Here is a 19,361-nt window from a genome sequence, read left to right as displayed (position 1 = left end):
GGTACCTGTCAGCCGTGGTGTTCGCACGTGAGGCAGGTACCCGCCAGCTGACGGGTAGAGATTGTTAAAGTTTGGAGGGCAGCGTGTCTCGCATGGCAGCTGCTCGGCACATTGTTACCACGCACGTTGTCTTGGGATTCCGCCCCGCCGCATTTGACAGGAGCTAGAAGAATGGAAGCGCCAAAGCCGCTGAGGCTTCCTAGTGTACTCTGGTATACTGCAAGATCCAGCCGCATGGTCCGCCCTCCAGCACAATGACACCACAAGTGGCTCCATGGGCTACTTGTAGGCAGGCGCAGATTCGGGCCGAGACGCGACAGGACGGCCAAATTTGCGGGATAGCGTATTCAACACGTCAATCGAGAGAGGGACAGCAGCGTCGCTAGTGAGGCTCTTGAGTAGTGTCGAGAACGGTGGTGCGTCGAGCGTCTCTCAGGCTTCCGGAAGGAAAGCTGCTGGCGCTAGCCGGGTTGGGACGGCATGGGAAACCGTCTTGGAAATGTGCAGGGGTACCCATCCAATGGGGAAACGTGGCATCCCGTTGGCCATCGCTAAAATAGTAGTTGACGCCATGTAGAGCGCCCCAAGAGCGGTCGACGGGGATGGGTGGTGAAGGCAGGATCACGATGTAGAGACAGCGAAGAGGGAGAATGCGGTGCGGTGAGTACGGGCTGTGGAGGTTGGGCGTCGCTGGAGGTTTCCAGATCGGCATAGGCGCGGCTGGAGTATCGAGAAACCCTGATGACGTCGCTGGCCGTGATCTAGCGGCTCGCAGCCAACAGTCAATTTCGTCCAAGCGGGCGGCTGGAATGAGACAGGAGCAAGACGGTCCCTCGCGCCAATACACATCATTTACGCGATCCACGATCCATCCAAACTGCTTTTGTCCAACGCGTGCAGTGCGCGGCCTCGACGTTTCTGTAAGTGTATGCGGGCGTGTGTTGAAGCCCACGGGCGCGAGGCTATCCTGCTCCTGATCCTGGCATGAGCCCACCACCTGATTCTTACTCACCAAGCACTCCCAGCTTGTCTCTGCGCTCCGGTGGGATTCGGCCTCTGCTGGCAGTCTGACAGTGCGAAACCACTGGTGGCCATTAAGTCGTGTTGTTGACCTGTCTATGTGCTGAGGCCGCTTCACCGTCCATTCTTGCCAGGAGCACATTCCGCGACGTCATAGCTCACCATCCCATCTATGCCCGCCGCTGCCTCGACCCCATCACGACACCACCTGCGCGTTCTGTGGGAGACTGGGGAATGCAATAATGACAAAGGCCCCGTCACCCTCTCCTAATCCCAAGAGAGAGACTGCGCCGCCACCCACGACGCGCCCGCCACTGCAGAGATTGGCCGCCAGCGACGCGAAGACATATCAGTCGCAAACTTCGCAGCCCTCGCCCGGAACCCGGACCCCGAGCAAACCCCGCGACGATGCCGCCACCGACAGCGAACTGAGCGAGGCAGAGAGCCAGCCGGGCGACGAGGACGAAGGCGCTGGTGCCGACGAGCTGGCCGCGGAAGAAGCGCCACTGAGCGAGGCCTCGCCCGACGAGATGGAGGTGGAACGCCTGCGCGGCCTGCAGCTGAAGATGCTGCAGCAACAGCAGCGGGCGCGCATGCGGAGCTCGTCCAACAATTCCGCTGTCGCGCTGGGCTCTCGCCGCATATCGCCCATCAAGGAGGAACCCATGCCGGGCATCTCGCCCACCCTCGAGGGCGCCTTTATCAGTCCAACCCCGAGCCCGAACCCGCCGCTCCCTACGGGCCTTACCACGTCGACCGAATCGACCGAGTCTGCGAGGACCATTCGCGGCAGCATGCCACCCACGCCCGCCGCCACCCATGCCGTTCGAACGCCATCCTACCCCTTCCCTTCAGTCCCAAACACGCCACGATGGGCCTCGGCATTCCACATGCCCTTCACCAGCCTGTCGCCCACGGTAGCAGCGGGGCAGTCGCGAGAGTACGCGACCCCGCAAGAGCGCATCGCCTCCGAGAGCAGCACCCCCGCCGCATCAAGCACGCCCTTCGCCCCCGGAGGAAGGAACTACCAGAGCCCGGATGCAGAAGACCCGCGATTCCCGAGTCCCAATCTTTACGACATCGTACTGCGCCTGGGTGCCGAGCCCGGCCTTGCTGCTTGGTGGACGGCGGTAACGTCCATCATGCGCGACCACTATGGAGCGGAAAGAGCCACCTTGGCAGTACCAGCGGATGCGTCTGATATCGAGAACGTGCCATGGGGCCAGAAGACTAGTTTTACTGCCATGGGGAACGAGGGAAGCCCGCATGCAGCCACCTACCAGGAAGCAGCAAGCCATTTCCAGTCGGAAGAGAACCCAAGCTCACGCGACTATGAACATGCCGACATGCCTCCTTCCACCACGATCCCGGAACGCAGACCAAAGCTATTCTCGCATCACTCCTTCGCGGGCCACGAACGCCAGAAGTCCAGCGCCGGTCCAGATACGCCCACACCGGCGTCGCTCAACCGGCCAAGAGGTCCAATGAGGTCTGCCAGCCACGCACCCCATATGGCTGCCAGGCCAGAGCATCCGCTAAGGCAGGTCTCACAGGCTTCCTTTGATGGCGCCTCTCCCGCATTCGCTGGCTCGACACCAACAGGTGGACCTACCTTTAGCGACCCAGAATTCTCCAGTGTGGGCGAGCCTTCGCCGCCCAGCGCTGTGTACCATGTACTGCGTGCTCTCGATCACGAGCCAGATGCCCTCATCGACAACACCGGTGTTAACCGTGTCTTGGAGAGAGGGCGCTTGGTCACTCTGACTAGAGATTACTCGACTTCGCATTCGACATCTAAAGAGGACTTGGGTAAGGACAAATCGGAACAGAATAAACCTTCTGCGATACAGGGTAGTGCTGCTGCACAAGAAGCTCACAAAGCGGCCGCCGCTCGTGGCCGTGCCAATCTGGCTACGAATGATCCCCGCCTGCCGCAACGCTATGAAGAGTACGAACAGTACCCAAGCTCACCATGGGCACAGTCGCCCGCCCCGTCCCCGGCTATCCAGAATGATGCTGATGCCAATCCGTTCTTCGCTACAGGCAATGTCGACGAGGAGACATTCAACCCGTCGCGTTCACCTCAAGACTACACGCAATTTGGCATGGTTGAGGCCATTGGCGTTGACAAAGCCAGTACAGTTACACACATACCTCTGGTGCATCCCATTCTATCTCAGATCATGGCGTCTCCAGCAACCTCCACGCCAAATCAAACGCCGTCAATGACGCGGAGACAGTCCGAACAATCCATGTCAACGTCGCTGAACAAGGAGGGCTTTGTGCGGAAAGCGCCCATTGCGATTCTTTCCATACTGTCGCCCATCGTGCCATATCCGCGGAACCTTACCAACTCATTGAAGCACCTTGGCCCTCACCTTGCTACGTCATTCTCCAATTCTTGGCACTTCACCAACGCTCAAGCTCAAGTCGCGTCGGTCCGACAGCGGCGCATGACAGCTGGCACTTCTGGCGGCATTAGCCTCCCCTCGGATTCCGATAGCCTCGACGATCTGCTCCACCTTGATCTGGAAGACATCACCAACTCAGCAGCGGGCAGTGTTACTAGTCCTTCCGACTACTCGGGTCGATCCAAGCACAGTCCCGGAGACTCCATCGCCGGAACACCTGGCTGGGACACTTCCTCCGTCGGATTTTCGAGCAGACACTCCGTGGGCGGTACCCCTGGCCAACTTGCAGGTAGCGAAGCGGTTGAAAGCTACTTCGATGCGAGAAAACAATATGGCAAAACGTTGAACGCCCCAACTTCGACGCCTCATGAACAAGCTGCCCGCAAGACAGACAAGCGTCCTGCAAAGCGAGTGACTGTAAACCCAGTAGCTGAACAGGCCAATGACGATGCTTCCAAGGCACGTAGCGATAAGCCAGACGAGTCGTTGAGCACGCGTCGCGCCCAGATGCAGAGCAACTCCAACCGAGGCCATTCGTTCTTGCACTCATACGGTGCAGACTTCAGCTCGTCATTCCAGTCCTTGCAATCGGCGACAACACCCGGTGGGAAGCCGCCTCAGGCCCCGCATGGACATGTGAGGAGACCGTCCATCACCGAAACGTCTGACATGCCACCTCCTTCAGAAAGTCTGCTCCGGACAATCACCGACTCATTACCGGTGCAGATCTTCACCGCCGCTCCCAATACCGGAGCAATCACTTGGGTCAACTCCAAATTCCTGATCTATAGAGGCCAGGATCAACGGCAGGTGTTGCAAGACCCATGGGATTCAATTCACCCGGAGGATCGCGATTCGTATCTGGAGGAGTGGAGCAGATCGCTACGCACTGGTCAGCAATTGCAGAAGAAGGTGAGATTGCAAAGGTTTGATCACCACTACCGATGGTTCTACGTTCGTGTCGCCCCACTCAAGAACAAGCGCCAACAGATTGTTCACTGGATTGGCACCAACATGGATTTCCACGAACAGCATATTGCTGAACTCAATTCTGCCCGACAACAGGAGACGGCCGCGTCGGAAGCCAAATACCGCGCGCTGGCGAACTCGAGCCCGCAGATTGTGTTTGTCGTGTCCGATCGCAGGGGTTTGACGTTCTGCAATTCCCAATGGATTTCTTTCTCTGGCCAGAGTGAGATCCATGCCCTGGGTAACGGCTTCTTGGAGCATGTGCACCCTGATGACGTTGTCAAGTGCAAGCTCCCCGAGTTAGATGAACACGGAGTCGCCAATGTGCCCACTTCGATGCCAGCAGATCACGGTAGAACCGACTCAAACTCATCGGACGCTTCATCGGAGACTGAGCGAACAATCACTAGCCCAGGTGGATCAGTACCAGACCGCATGGACATGCCTCAGGCCAAGTTGTCCAAACTAGCAAGCACTGGTATTCTCAGGGTTGCAAAGGATGCAGATGGACGGGCATCGTATTCCACCGAAGTGCGACTTCGCAACAAAGACGGTGACTACAGGTGGCATCTGGTCAGGATCTTGTTAGAGAATTCACTCTCTGAAGACGGCGATGAAGAGACCTGGTATGGCACAGCTACCGACATCAATGACCACAAGCTGCTCGAGCAGACGTTGAAGGAAACCATGGATGCAAAGTCCAAGTTCCTCAGTAACATGTCTCATGAGATCCGTACTCCTCTGAACGGTATCTCTGGCATGGTCAACTTCCTGCTTGACAGCACGCTCAACTCTGAGCAGTTGGAGCATGTCAACATCATAAAAGCTAGTACCGACAGTCTGCTGAACCTCATCAACGACATTCTCGATCTGTCAAAGGTCGAAGCCGGTATGATCAAGCTGTCCATGGAATGGCTCCATCTGCCGTCGCTTCTTGAAGAGGTCAATGACTTGAATATGGGCTTAGCCATACAGAAAGGCCTTGAACTCAACTACCTTGTGGACGAAGGTGTGCCAGCAGAGGTCAAGGGTGACAAGTTCCGCATTCGCCAAGTTCTTCTCAATGTGGTTGGCAATGCAATCAAGTTCACCGAGCGAGGAGAGATCTTTATCCGATGCAGATTGCAACCACCCGATCGATCTCGGCCCCTGCGAGACAACGAGACCATGGTTCGGTTCGAAGTGGTGGACACCGGTCAAGGCTTCACAGATGCTGAGGCCAAATACTTGTTCAAGCGATTCAGTCAGATCGACGCCAGCAGTACCCGGCAACATGGCGGAACAGGACTCGGCTTGGCTATCTCTATGCAGTTCGTGGAGCTACATGGAGGTAGAATGGATGCACGAAGTGCGCCAGGCAAGGGTTCGACTTTCTTCTTCACGATCAAGTTTGGGCTTCCCACTGCCGACGACTTCCCCAGGCCGCAGGTGTCGACACCAGGCACGCCAGCTTTTGAGACACCGCTGGCAGTGCCAGCAGTGCCTCCACTACCCCAGCCCTCGGCTCTGCAGAAATTTGTTCAGTCACAAAATCCTAGCCAAGCACCGATCAAGCGCGTATCAAGCGTCTCCTCGGACAAGAGCGAACCTGTCAGGTCGCCTGCATCTAGTCTGTCAGCCTCTGAGCGTTCGCGCGACTCTCCGTCCCTCTCCTCTGGTAGCTCGGATCACTCTTTGACAAGTGCCGCTCTTACTGGACAGTCGAGCTTGCGTTCGGAAAGATCTTCTGCGTCTTCGTACCTGCAAGAAGCCAGCCCAGCTTCAGACCCGGATATCAAACTAGCTCTGCCACCCAAACGAACCGATAGCGAGGAAGCCCCCAAGCCCGACTCTTCCACCTCCATCAATTCGGACAAGACCCTCCGTGCGTCTTCGCCCCATCGTAGTCTGTCACCGCTTGGCAGTGCTCTACAACCTCCCATGTATTCTATTCTGGTGGTGTGCCCACTGGAGCATAGTAGGGAAGCTACGATCCGACACATCAGGAACACACTTCCTCAAGGGATACCTCATCAAGTGACGGGTCAAGCTAGCGTCATCGAGGCGCAGAAGATGATGGGCGGCGACAATCCCGTGCTATTCACCCATGTTGTTCTCGTGCTGCACGACACTGCCGAGGTGCACGCCATCGTGGACCAGATCTTCAGCTCCATGGCGTACGGCAACACATCCGTTGTCGTAGTCTCGGATCCATCACAGAAGAAGGAGCTAATCAAAGAAGCACCGGTCTATGACTACGAGCAGCTTCACATGGATCGACGCCTCCAGTTCATCTACCGGCCTCTCAAACCTTCGAAGTTTGCCATCATCTTTGACCCACAGAAGGAGCGTGAGTCTAGCACGGATCGCAATCAAGACAGCGCACAGCAGGTCGTTGTCAGCCAAAAGCTCGTCTTTGAAGAACTCAAGCGTCGCGTGGGTGGCAAGAACCACAAGGTCTTGCTGGTCGAAGACAACAAGATCAACCAAACGGTTAGTGGCCTCTACATGTAACTTCTTGCGCATACTGATAGTCTTCAGGTCATCTTGAAATTCCTTGCCAGGATCGACATTGAAACAGAGACGGTACAGGATGGTGTTCAAGCTACCGATACCGTCTTTGCAAAGCCACCCGGCTATTACTCGATCATCCTCGTAAGTAGCAACGTCTGTTTCTTTCGGACAGTACTAACGTCGTCCAGTGTGATCTACACATGCCCAACAAAGACGGGTACCAAGCTTGCAAAGAAATACGGCGGTGGGAGAAGAAGCATAGCTACCGCCGCCACCCTATCATCGCGCTCTCTGCGAACGTCCTCGGTGATGTTTACGCAAAGTGCGTGGAAGCAGGCTTCAACTCTTACGTCACGAAGCCGGTGGAGTTCAAAGAACTCTCTCTTGCCATGACCAAGTTCCTGGATCCGGCCGACCCTTCGAAACAGCCTGCTCTCATGAAGAAGAAGTGAGAGTGGGTGACTTTACCTTTACGCACACGTACACATTGTATCGAGGCACGGTACTCGATTTTGCTCCTACCTGCATCAGCGAACGGCGCAGTTGGGGAGCCACTGGACGTGCTACTAGGCACACCGGACATGACAGTGGTCTACGTTACTACCATCGCACTAGAGGCGCTGGTTGTTACTTGGGATGCTTCTCGCATCTCATATCCTTAGTTTGGTCATGCAGTTGGATTGTTAATGGATGTAATGTTTTCAAGGCGAATGCATGAGCATTTGACGGCGTATTGTTACTTTGGAGCGAACGCAGCTGGTGGAGGATGATTCCCCGTGGTATGGTTCATTAGGCGGCATTATGGCAGCAAACTCTGCCTTGGGATAGAAAGAGGGGGGATATTATACATGGACTTGATACCTCAACACGCAGCGGGGATGACTATGCTGACGCAGCGCTACGGATGAGCGCAAACTTGTACAATAGCAACGATGTAACGGAGACGAGAATACATTCAAACCACCAATACCGATGCTCAGCTTCCTCATTTGCGTCTGGTGGTGCGATGAAGATGTCTCACGCGACCGTTGTGGACGCGCTAGACATGCATCTCGCGTCAAGAACGCCTTCTCCACCCCCCAAAACCCGCAATGCAAACATCACCACTTTCTCCACGCTTTAGTCATCTCGGCGCTGATTGGCCGGAGTTGGATGCATCTGACATCCGCATCGCGCTAATTGGTGGATACGAACAGGGGTTCGTGTTGTCGTCATTGTCTGCCGGAGCTTCCTCATCGCCTAAAGTCCGAAGCGCATCCCTCTGACACCTGTCGCAGGCTGCCACTATATCCTTCGACCTTCTCTCAAGTCTCAGGCTATTCATAGCATCGCGTTTGAGTTTCTACATCACAGCATGGCTTCTGCGACGGGAATCCCACCAAATGCCGCCGCGGCGCGCGGACAGAGTGAACAAGAGCCACTTCTAGGCAGAAGAGGAGATGCCAGCCAGATGCATGGGCAGCCTCTCTACCATAACCTGTGGATTGGTATGTGCTGTCAAGCATACGCTGTAAGGAAGGCTTCTAACAGACTCAGGCACCGCTCCAATCGCGCAAGCAGGAATATGGATCGTAAGCACCTCAACACCTCCAACACCACGCCCATACTAACGCGTCAAAAGCTCGCAGCCATCATCTGGGGAGCCATCTTCTCCAACAAACTCATCTTCTTCTCCGCCCACCCAGTAAGCCCCATCCCCACGCCCCAAACCTAAACCACCACCAACTAACCACCCAACCACGCAGCTTCTCAACTCCGTAAGCCACAACACCACCCTAATCACCCCCTCCCGCCAACCGTATCATTGATACCCCCTAGGCCGGCTTCCTCCTAGCCATCCAAGCAGCCCTCGTCCTCCAACCAACCCACACCCCCGAACAAAAGCGCGCCGGCACCCTCGCCCACTTCCTCTTTCACGCGCTCGGCGCCTCCGCCCTCACCGCCGGCCTCATCATCATCGAAATGAACAAAGCCGGCCCGGGCCACGAACACTTTGAATCCGCGCACGCACGCCTCGGCCTTACCTTTTATATCCTTGTGTATATCCAGGCGATTGTGGGGTTCACGCAGTATTATGTACCGCAGCTTTATGGTAGCGTGGAGAACGCGAAGAGTATTTATAAGTATCATAGGGTGGCGGGGTATGTTATTGCGGTGTTGGGGCTTGCGACGATTTGCGCGGCGACGTGGACGACGTATAATTTGAACTTGGCGCATGTGCAGCATTGGGCTGTTATTGTTGCGAGTGTGTTAGTGTTGGTGGGGGTTGTGCCGAGGATTCGGTTGAGTAAGTTTGGGATTAAGACGGGGGAGGGGGAGGTGAGGTTGCAGTAGATGGGGAGGGTATGAGGAATGAATGTGCTTTCGTGGGAGGACGAAACGATGTATGTGCATGGAATGAGGACTATGCGGTAGATTTGGTAGCGGTGTCTACTTGAGCCATCAGGATGGCGTTACATGTCGAGGCGTCTTCGTACGTTTCATGTTCTTCGTTTGCTTCACTCCCAACTGCAAGATCGTCTTCCTGCTGTCTCTATGATGAGCCGATTGTGCGGAGTGACGACCACCCTTCGTGACCACCAGGTGCCAACCTCTGTCCTTCGTCATCGAAAGATACCATAAACACCTGGGCCTTGAGTAGATCAAGGGTTAGATCGTTGAACTCACTCAAGAGAGCCTCAATATCCGGACGTTCCAAGAGTATCTTCGCGTGACTAGTGATAGTGGAGGCCACGATGTCCCGTAGGCCTTTGTCTTGATCTGGGGTGGTAGAGAAGACGTAGTGAGCTGCGTTGGCGAACGTAGGAGTGTCCCACGACAGCCGGCAAGCGAGCTGGAACTTCTCCTTGACAAGATCTTTGAGGTCCGCAATACTGTACTTGTCGGCAAGCTCGTACATCTTGGCGTGGATGAGAAGCGCCTCAGCTTTGTTGCTGGCTTCTCCTGTGATGGGCTTGCAGATACCGCAAAGGAAGCCAACGCACTCGTATTCGCAATCGGTTCCGCAGGTATGGTGCTGGCAGACCTTTTCCATACATCCTTCGAATAGACAGGTGTGGGGGATCCTTGAATCGCTGATCTCTGGTTCGTTCCTCATATGAGGTGGGATAGAATCCCTATCGCGTCGCGCAGCCGCATAATTACGCATCGAGACGAGCCAGGTTGACTCCAGAACTGCAGGAGACGCCGGTGTCTTGTCTTCGCTAGGCCCATACTCGCCCTTATAGATCCATTGGAACAACAGTTTGATAATGGCAGGTTCGTCATCAGGCAGATCGACAGTACCCTCCTTAGCTTCCTATGGTCGTGTCAACGAATACTCGGTCAGTTTGAAGGCCAATAAACTCACCTTGCCGCCGAACTTCATGGCACGAGCGAAGAACTCCACACGCGAACACACAATGTTCTTGTGGACCTTGTAGGTATCTGAACCGCAGGTTACAGTGAGGTCGGAGAACGCGCCAGTGTCGAGCAGACTGAAGGCTATTAGCTTTGAGGTTGATCATTTCGTGTGACCTCACTCACTTCTTGACAGCTGAAAGCAGCTTCACTTGCGCAGTTGACTCCATATCTATCGTTGATTGAGATTGCAGTGTGGGGTGAGAGGCCATTGAAGGTGTCCACGGGCGAGAGGACATTGAAGGTCTCCACTTGTGAGAAAACATTGAAGGTGTCCACGGGTGAGATGACGTTGAAGATGTCCACGGGTGGAGGGTGGTTCTTTCCCCAACCTTTGCGGCCGGCGCCACTTTACTCCGGCGCTCTTTAGTCATGTGGTGAAAGTGAGCTCATTTCGACAGTGTCGATATAGTCAAAGTCCAGACAAGGATCTATTGAGTAGCACGACCTGTTTTCCATATACCAAATTATCTTGGTGATGATGGCTTGAGCCTATTGCCTCCCGAGGTCATGTAGATACCACTTTTGATATATACTATGGAAGGTTGCAATGGCTACCTAGGTAAGATGAATTTCCCCGAGTCAACCGGGCAGCGGTCCTTTCCTTCCAATCAAGCTAGATCAACCGACTGCAATTCAAACCCACATACGCCAACCCGCTCCCGACTTATTCTTTAGCAGACCGTAGGCCAAATCGTTGAACTCGACGACCAGAGCCTCTATCTCAGGCTTGTACAACAAGTCGAGATGATCGCTGAGCGTGGCACTGACGAGATCGCGTAAGCCTTTATCGTGGTAAGGTGTGCTAGAGAAGACGTGGCGCACCGCAGCAGGGAAGAGATCGTCATCCCAGAAGTGACCGCAGGACCTGCGAAACTTTTCTATCACTAGATCCTTTAGCCCCGGTACGTCGTATTTGTCTGCGATTTGATACGTCTTGGAATGAAGAAGAAGCTGGTCTGATGCGCCGTTGAGAGGAAGTGGTGGAGGTGGTTCGTTGCACTTCTTGCAAACGAAGTTCTCACAGCACTCAACGTCTGATTCATAACCATTCAAGCTCTCTTGATAGTTGCATGTGTGATGCGGGCAGTTTCTGTAATAAGTACATGCACCGTTGGTTGTCCTGTCGGTGCAAGTATGAGGAAACTCGTAGGTATAAGGCCCATGTTCAGACTCGTTGGGTTGAGGTTGAGGACGGATTGGTTGAAGATTGGCGGATGATTTGGTGTCGGGTAGTAGCGGTGCATACTCTCCTTCATACAAATACTGAATCAAGAGCTTGACAACAGCCCCATCGTCTTCCGGGAGGTCGATAACACCATTCTGCGACTCCTTCTCGAGTAGTCAGTTCTCATTCATTGTATGATGTATTGGATACTCACCTGTCCACCAAATCTGAGCGCACGCGCGAAGAAGTCAAGCCTTTCGCAAACAACCGCCTTGTGAACTTTGTACGTGTCACTGCCACACGTGATGGTGAGATCGGAGTATACGCCGGTTTCGAGTAAGCTGTACAATTCTCTAGTCAGTGTTGTTCTACGCCATATTGGAGGGAAGAGGGTTTGTATGGATTGACATACCCCTTGAACGCACGGAGAGCCTGCTTCTTAGCCACTCCCGCCATTGTCGTCGCTGTTTGTGGTTTCGAGTTTGGATGAGAGATGGAAACAAAGCGTCCCTAGGACACAGCGAGTACGATACTTATGGAGATCTCGCAACTAGCGTGACTTTACTGCGCTGCAATCCAAAGACGGGGTGAAGGCGAGTTAGGGCCTTGGCACAACAGATATTGATACACAGCGGAAGCGGGAGGTGCTTGTTTCAAGCAAGTGAGAGACAGATGGAAGAGCTTTCGACAACGATCGTGCTGATTAACGTCTAGTGTTGCGAAAAGAATATCTAACTAACAACAATTAATTTACAATCTCGCCTCGACCGCCGTCCCTTGCGACTGCTGCTCCTTCGCCTGCCCTTGACCCTTCTCCCCTATCGCCTCCTCAAAGATCTGCATGAACCGCCAAACATCGCTGAAAGTGTTGTACATCGGTACTGGCGCAACACGAATGATGCCTGGTTTCCTCTTGTCGCAAACAACACCGTTCTCTACTAGCGCCGCGCTCGCATCGTCAAATACATCCTCTGGCAGCAGCACGCTCAGTTGAGCGCCGCGGAAGCGGGGATCTGTGGGTGTGATGATCTCGAAGGGAAATTTGCCGTCCTTGATGTTGCGCGCCGCGATCTGAGAAAGTAGATGCTCAGCGTATGCGGTGAGGAGCAGAGATCGTGATCGCAAGTCAGTCATGGATGTCTTCTCGAATACACTGAGTGAGCCAGCCAAGCATGTGAGGTCGACGATCGATGGGTTTGAGCATTGGAAGCCCTGCGCGCCGGGTGTAGGAACGAACTTGTTGTCCATGAGGAAGCGGGATGACTTGTCGTGGCCGTACCAGCCCTTCAGCCCCTTGTAGTGGTCGTTGTTGCCATGCTTCTCGTGAATGAAAGCACCGGCGATAGAACCAGCGCCGGCGTTCATGTACTTGTATGTGCACCAGCATGCGAAGTCAACATCCCAGTCGTGTAGCTTCAGCTCGGCGTTGCCTGCGGCGTGCGCTAGATCCCATCCGATGGTGATGTTGTGCTTGCGGGCGTGTGCGGTGATGGTGGGGATGTCGAGTAGTTGGCCGCTGTAGTACTGGATACCGGGCAGCATGATGAGAGCCAGCTCATCGGCGTTCTCGTCAATGAGCTTGAGGATGTTCTTGGTGGTCATGATATATCCGTCGTCTGGCTCGACCAGTAGCATAGACTTCTTCGGGTCAAGACCGTGCCATTCTATTTGCGACTCGATCGCATACCAGTCGCTGGGGAAAGGTCGCCACTCGCACATAATCTTGTGCTTCTTCTCAGTTGGCTTGTAAAAGGCAGCCATCATCAGATGCAGGTTGATGGTCAATGTGTTCATCGCAACGATTTCTGAAGGGGATGCGCCGACGATGTCAGCCATCTTCTTTGAGCACCCAGCAGCCATGTCTTGGTAGGGTGTGAGCGGCGAATCCTCGAGGGCGGTGAAATGGCCGCCAACCGCGATGGATCCCCATGTCTTTAGGTATGCGTTCAGATGCTCGCCAACAGCTTTCGGTTGCAGACCTAGAGAGTTGCCGCAGAAGTAGATGGCCTCGTCGTCTGGTGTTGATGCAGGGTTGGCGGTTTGTGCGTCATCGTTCAGGGTTTTCCGCTTTAGCTGCGCTTTGCTGGGAACAACGAACTCGGGTCGGAACGTCTTGGGAATGTCTGCACTTTGGTCAAGCGAATGCGCAAATTCTGCTGATTCGGCGTTTGTTGGCCACTGTGGCTTTTGCCCTTGGCGAAGCTGTTGGATTGCGGCAGGTGCGTCCATGGTGATGATGTGCTGTCGGTTAGGGTATGTCTTGGGCAACCAACAAGATGCAACGTGATGTACGAATGTGAGAATGATGCTGAGAAGACGGCGTCAGACTATATATGCATCACGATCTGGCCATTACGTCTCCAAGCAAGAGGCTTGAGGCTTGCGTCAAACTAAGCTTGCACCTTCTTCATTGGGGTGTCGGACTCTCATCCGACATTGCTTCCGTCATTCCGAGCTCGGAAGACTATCGGAACGCAACCGTAGGTGAGTGTGGACCTCGCTCTTCAGCGCAATAAAGCAGGAGTTCGCCGCTACAAGGAAGGACGTACCCTTCCGATATTACTGTGCAACTTTACCGTCGCTACCTTTTCCGCCGCAATGAGTCCTCACAAAATTCCCGTCCTTCCATCACCCGATGCGCTCCCTAATTACGGCATCTCAAAGAACGGGTTCTTGCCTGCCGAGCCACCACTAAGACGCTTACCGCATACCTACTATCAACCATGGGAAAAGATCGTTGAGCAACTTCCAACCCTCATAGAGACACAGCAGATACGGCAATGGGTCGATGGATTGCCCGTTCTCGATACGTCGCATCTCTCCAGTGAGGCAGAATGGCAGAGAGCACACTCGATGCTCGCTGTCATAGCCCAGGGCTACATATGGGCAGGTCCCGAGCCATCAGAGGTATGTCAGCATGAGATCGCAGCACCGTAAAGTCTCCAGTCGCTAACAAGGAAGCTAGCGACTACCCCCAGCGATCACTGTGCCGTTCCTTCAGACTGCCGACTATCTTGAGGTGCATCCAGTGGCCACATATGCAGCTCTGAACTTGTGGAACTGGACACCACTCAACGAAGACGCCGACCTGACGCAACCGGAGAACATGGTTGCACTACACACAGCGACTGGAACTGATGATGAGTCGTGGTTCTTCATTATTTCGAATGCCATGGAAGCAAGAGCAGGCCCGTTGATCGAGGCCATGCTTGGTGCTATTGAAGCTGTCGAGACTGATGATGCCACAACGATCATACACGCCCTGCAATACTTCCGACAGGGAATGCAGCGCATTGGCCAGCTCTTGGAACGCATGGACGAGCGGTGTGACCCGCAGATGTTCTACCATACCATCCGACCTTTCCTGGCTGGGAGCATGAACATGGCGAGTGCAGGTCTACCAAACGGCGTTTTCTACGACGAAGGTAACGGAAAAGGCACATGGCGCGCTTATCGTGGTGGTTCCAACGGCCAGTCTTCGCTTTTGCAGTTCTTCGATGCGGTCCTCTCTGTCGACCATTCGAGAAGCGGCGGCTTTCACGCAGAGATGCGTGGGTACATGCCCGGGCCCCATGCCCGCTTTCTTGACGATGTCCAAGCAATCGCAAATATTCGAAGCTACGTCGATAGCCATGCAGACAACACTGAGCTTCTGACCGCATTCAACGAAGCAGTCGCGGCGCTCAGCGGCTTCCGCGACAAACACATCGCCTTGGTGACCAGGTACATCATCATACCGAGCCGAATGGGAAAACCCACTACCGGTCCCAAGAGACGAGATATAGCTTCCGCCTCGACGGAGTTGGCGGCCGAAAAGCCGAAGACGCAAGAGTTGGTCGGAACTGGAGGCACCAAGCTGATACCGTTTTTGAGAACGTCGAGGGACGAGACTAGTGAAACAAAAGTCGTGCATTGAAGTGTCTTGGGAGATACCTTGAAGAAGAAACCCACTCGTGACGCCATCGCATCCATCTCGAACTTACGGGAAGAAGTCACCGCCCATCTGCTGGTCGTGGATGGGGAAAAGCGGTATGTCAGCCACGGATACGCCATCAAGATTGTGAGTGCCCGGCTGCAGGAAATCCTGGAGACCCTGATCGTTCTCACTCGGCCATGGCATGGCAAAGAAGTCGGCATCGTATATAGTCCAATCGAGTGGCGCTGCGGAAGACACGTGGCGCTGAACGGAGTCTCGGGAGACCAGCGACCCGTGGCCGAGCTGTGCGTCGCATTCGTCCACTTGGGCCGGAATGTTAGTTGACTCTCCAGGCAATAGGCCAAACAATTCCGACGATGCTTGCTTCCTCTTCCGGCGCAAATGCAGCTCTCTCTTCTTGGCATGTGCAGTGGTGATCTTGAGCAGTGATTGTGCTACCTGTGAATACTGCCGGGCATGAGGGTCGACTTGACCGAAGTAGTCCATGCAAGTGATTGCATCTTTGCAGCTGTCCACTAACATGAGTCCTGAGTCGCCAAGGATGCCGACGGCAAGAACGAGTGTAGCCGTGAAGAGCCAGGATCTCGTACTTGTTAGCCAAGTCAGTTGGTCAAGATGGCTTTACTTACACTATCAGTGGCATCTTACGAGGCAACTGCTTTGTAATCGTAACGACTAGCAGTGTATCCACTAACGTCGACGCGGCATCAAGTGCAGCATCTGCGTACTTGCGCTTCTCTTGGTGATCAGCTTGTGAGCCCCCGCTCTTCAACGGAGCGCCCATGTATTCATATAACTCGTAGATGAGGAAAGGTCGGGTGAGTAGCATGATGCCGTAGTAATAGGAGCAGAGCGTGGAGCAAGCGCCCACCACGGCTTCTCGAGAATGAGGTCTGGTCGTAAGATGAGATAACTTCTGCAGCCATTTGGACGCCCAGCTCTTCAATTGTCGCGAGACATAGTCTGCAATGCGTAGTGATATACGTTTGCGAGAATACACTTCAACGACGACACGCTCGATAATCATGAAGATCTGGACGCTGGCATCCAGTACATTGGCATCATCGGTTTCGGTGTTGTCTTCAAACGTGTTGTACTTAACGGTGCAATCGACATCTGATGTGGATGGAGGTCGGCCTAATGCGTTGCTACATGGAGAAGCAGAGGATCAGCATGTGCTACCAGGTGAAGCTGTGGTGACTCCGCAACGAATGAGACTTTGGTTGAGGACATCTGTGGTTGTATCTTACCTTATCAACTGGTCGGTGACGCGAATGCTCTTCCAAATCCGGTCTCGCACCAGCTTGATGGTTTCGCCAAAGGATGCGTTCACTTCCGTTCGGTGTATGCCGATTGCGTATGCGGCACGCGCAGCCAGGGCTGGAGCAAGTTAGCGCATTATGTACTGCTAGTTCATCCGTACTCCACATACAGAAGTATAAATAGGCTCCATTCGGTTGAGACGCTCGGAGCATGTAAATCGCTACGAGGGCAAAGCCTTGAACAGTCGAAACATTCATGCTGCTGCACATATGCTTCAAAAGCACATCCCGAGCAGTATTGAACCAGGCTTCTGCCTTTTCCTCGAATCGCTCTTGGGCGCCGATTGCAAGGACCAGATAGAAGACGGCAGCTGCAGCATCGTCTGAACTGGAGTTTCTGCTGCTTGCCCATGCCTTCAGTTCGGGAGCAAGATCCTCTCGTTGGAAGAGCTGAACGAGGCCACTACTTGCAGCCATGAACTCGTCGACTAGTGCGTCGACTTGATGCACATCAATGGGAGGACATGAATGTTGATCCGCTGAATCAGGCCGAGCGATCTCAATGATGGGGTCGCGTGTAGCTTGCACAGTAGCTCTTGGGTCCACCTCGGATGTGATGAGATGCCTGACTGTTTGTAGAAAAGACAGCGGGGCGCAGTCGCCAATGAAGATGGATTTTCCCTGGGCGTCACGGAGGATGCGACCTTCAAGAGGCACCACTGTATCGCCTTGCTGATCATCTCTGCTCAATGTTGGCGAGAGTGATGTTCCATCTTCGGCAGCTTCACGATCAAGTCTTTGTCGCGCAGCACCGTCCTGTTCATCGCGATCGCGATTATTAGGTGTATGGACAGTAGAACGGGGGTGAGGACGGTGGATATCGTCGGAACGGACACCGTGAAGGGGAGTGTGACCGGCAGAATGCGCTTGTGGGCGCGCATGATGACCGCTGAACGTGCAAGTAGCCGCGCGATCCTTTCGAGTGCAATACGCGCATGGTTGCTCACCGTCGCACTTTACCTTTCTTTTCTTGCACAGGTCGCAGGCCGCAGCGACGCGCTCAAGTCGGCGCCGTTTCTCCTGACGCGTCGTTGCCAGTGCATCCGGTGTTGACATCTCGTGGAATAATGTCGCGTCAGCTGAGTGCGAATAGTTAGCAATCGGCTACCAGAGCGCGCGGCTGCGCCCTGTGGTGAGAGGAAACACTCGACGGAACATCCGACGAAGCTGAAGCGACGGACGGATGCGAGCTTCGGCTGAAGACGGGCTTGCTTTGCGCTAAGACTTAGGCCGACGCACAGACGTCATTGCGCGGACTCTTTCCGATCGTCTGTCCGGCACCGCGTTCATCGGACAATTCTACTACACCTGCGCATGATCACGATCGAATTGGGCATGCTGTATAGTAGTGTGTTCTGAGCTAACTATCTAGCGAAGAGATATGTCATGTATACACCTGCCCAATAGCTTCAACGCCACCACTTCCACGAACGCTTCTCAACGCGTTGCAAGCCTCGCTTCTCAAGCGCGCCCTTCTCATGCCCAACGCCAATTGTCCAGACCAAAGCGCTCAATATCTCCCCCTCGACAACACCATCTACCTCCCTTGGGCCCCTCTCCTCGAATCCCAGCCTCTTCAAAACGTTTGCGCTTGCTGTATTCTCCGGTTTACAAAAACCGCAAAATTCCTTGAGTCCTTTCTCGTCTGTAAAGTACTCCATCAAGCCCGCTGCAGCCTCAGTAGCGTACCCGTTTCCAAGGTACCGGGGCAGAAATGTGAACCCGACATCTGGGATCGTTGGTGCGGACGGTTCGGACGGGAAGCGCGCGAGTTGCATTGAGACGATGCCAATTGGCGTTAGGCGTCGCTTCGAGAAAGGAACGTCTTCGTCTTCGTGCGGTGAATTGATGTTCAAAGCCGAGTTTTGTCTGAGCGAGACCAGGTAGCGGCCATAGCCTGTTTGCTCCATCCTCTCAATATCCTTCGCGATGAAGTTCTTCCCAACATCGCGAGGGGGTGTGATCTCTGTCTTTTCCGCATCGACTGCGGGCTTCTGCTCAGCGGGACCTGGGCTGAACACTAGCTCGTATGCGAAATCGCAATGAGCATCGTCCTCAGGGTTAAGGTGGGATATGAAGAGACGAGGTGTTGTGAGGTGGAAGTCAAAGTCAAGCATTGTGTTCACAGCAGAGAAAGCTTGTTTGATGGCCAATTTGTGCTGCATGCGTTTTGTTTTTAACACACTCGTTGATGGCTGCCTAGAGATGCGAGGAATGGCTCAAGTAAATCGGGTTTAGCCTAAACGTAACTGATCCTTCGCGCCACCACCAGATGGCGGAATCATGCAGCAACATTTCTTCGCGTGATGATAAGAAGCAACGAAGACGATTGATTGGTAATTCTAAATGGGTATATCATGCTACTGAAAGATACCCATATAGCATATGCAAGATTCTGAAAGTCTAAGGCGCCGTCTGTGTCGCAGTCGCCGCATTCCGCCAGTAGGCATGAGCTTGCATGGCTGGAGTGGTTGTCGCTGGAACGTCATCGTAACACCTGCCAAACCAGCCCTTCGAGGTGCAAGTAGTTGTCTGTGCAGCTGATGTAGTAGTGGTCGTAGCAGACGTAATAGGACCGGTAGCTGTCGTCTTGTCTTTGCAGCCGAACCATCCGGGCTTCAAGAAGTTAGTCATATTCGCAC

The 19,361-nt window shown here is 54.2% G+C and overlaps 7 protein-coding genes across 7 annotated transcripts; 3 read left to right on the top strand and 4 right to left on the bottom strand.

The window, feature by feature from the left end:
- Nucleotides 1-1,262: 1,262 nt before the first annotated feature.
- Nucleotides 1,263-7,345, top strand: J4E85_003858 (uncharacterized protein; the record flags this gene model as incomplete). Its single annotated transcript, XM_051468123.1, has 3 exons — nt 1,263-6,872; nt 6,921-7,034; nt 7,082-7,345. 3 exons carry the CDS (start codon nt 1,263-1,265, stop codon nt 7,343-7,345), a joined length of 5,988 nt encoding a protein of 1,995 aa, XP_051327715.1.
- A 902-nt stretch (nt 7,346-8,247) lies between these two features.
- On the top strand, nt 8,248-9,016 carry J4E85_003857 (uncharacterized protein; the record flags this gene model as incomplete). Its single annotated transcript, XM_051468122.1, has 4 exons — nt 8,248-8,380; nt 8,522-8,577; nt 8,712-8,948; nt 8,990-9,016. 4 exons carry the CDS (start codon nt 8,248-8,250, stop codon nt 9,014-9,016), a joined length of 453 nt encoding a protein of 150 aa, XP_051327714.1.
- A 410-nt stretch (nt 9,017-9,426) lies between these two features.
- J4E85_003856 (uncharacterized protein) lies at nt 9,427-10,462 on the bottom strand (the record flags this gene model as incomplete). The annotated part of the gene is made up of 3 exons (XM_051468121.1): nt 9,427-10,191; nt 10,243-10,369; nt 10,419-10,462. 3 exons carry the CDS (start codon nt 10,460-10,462, stop codon nt 9,427-9,429), a joined length of 936 nt encoding a protein of 311 aa, XP_051327713.1.
- Nucleotides 10,463-10,928: 466 nt separating this feature from the next.
- Nucleotides 10,929-11,916, bottom strand: J4E85_003855 (uncharacterized protein; the record flags this gene model as incomplete). The annotated part of the gene is made up of 3 exons (XM_051468120.1): nt 10,929-11,615; nt 11,675-11,801; nt 11,873-11,916. The coding sequence occupies 3 exons, from the start codon at nt 11,914-11,916 to the stop codon at nt 10,929-10,931; spliced, it is 858 nt and encodes a 285-aa protein (XP_051327712.1).
- A 294-nt stretch (nt 11,917-12,210) lies between these two features.
- Nucleotides 12,211-13,689, bottom strand: BNA52 (Kynureninase 2; the record flags this gene model as incomplete). The annotated part of the gene is made up of 1 exon (XM_051468119.1): nt 12,211-13,689. The coding sequence occupies one exon, from the start codon at nt 13,687-13,689 to the stop codon at nt 12,211-12,213; it is 1,479 nt and encodes a 492-aa protein (XP_051327711.1).
- A 369-nt stretch (nt 13,690-14,058) lies between these two features.
- J4E85_003853 (uncharacterized protein) lies at nt 14,059-15,376 on the top strand (the record flags this gene model as incomplete). Its single annotated transcript, XM_051468118.1, has 2 exons — nt 14,059-14,367; nt 14,426-15,376. 2 exons carry the CDS (start codon nt 14,059-14,061, stop codon nt 15,374-15,376), a joined length of 1,260 nt encoding a protein of 419 aa, XP_051327710.1.
- Nucleotides 15,377-15,439: 63 nt separating this feature from the next.
- On the bottom strand, nt 15,440-18,836 carry J4E85_003852 (uncharacterized protein; the record flags this gene model as incomplete). The annotated part of the gene is made up of 5 exons (XM_051468117.1): nt 15,440-15,980; nt 16,027-16,545; nt 16,648-16,777; nt 16,830-17,441; nt 18,152-18,836. The coding sequence occupies 5 exons, from the start codon at nt 18,834-18,836 to the stop codon at nt 15,440-15,442; spliced, it is 2,487 nt and encodes an 828-aa protein (XP_051327709.1).
- Between the last annotated feature and the right edge of the window lie 525 nt (nt 18,837-19,361).

Source organism: Alternaria conjuncta (genome assembly GCF_024043145.1).
Source record: "Alternaria conjuncta strain BMP 0040 chromosome Unknown scaffold_5, whole genome shotgun sequence".
Taxonomy (NCBI): Eukaryota; Fungi; Ascomycota; class Dothideomycetes; order Pleosporales; family Pleosporaceae; genus Alternaria; species Alternaria conjuncta.
Note: the sequence above shows the minus strand (reverse complement) of the source record. Positions and strands in the feature narration are given on the sequence as shown.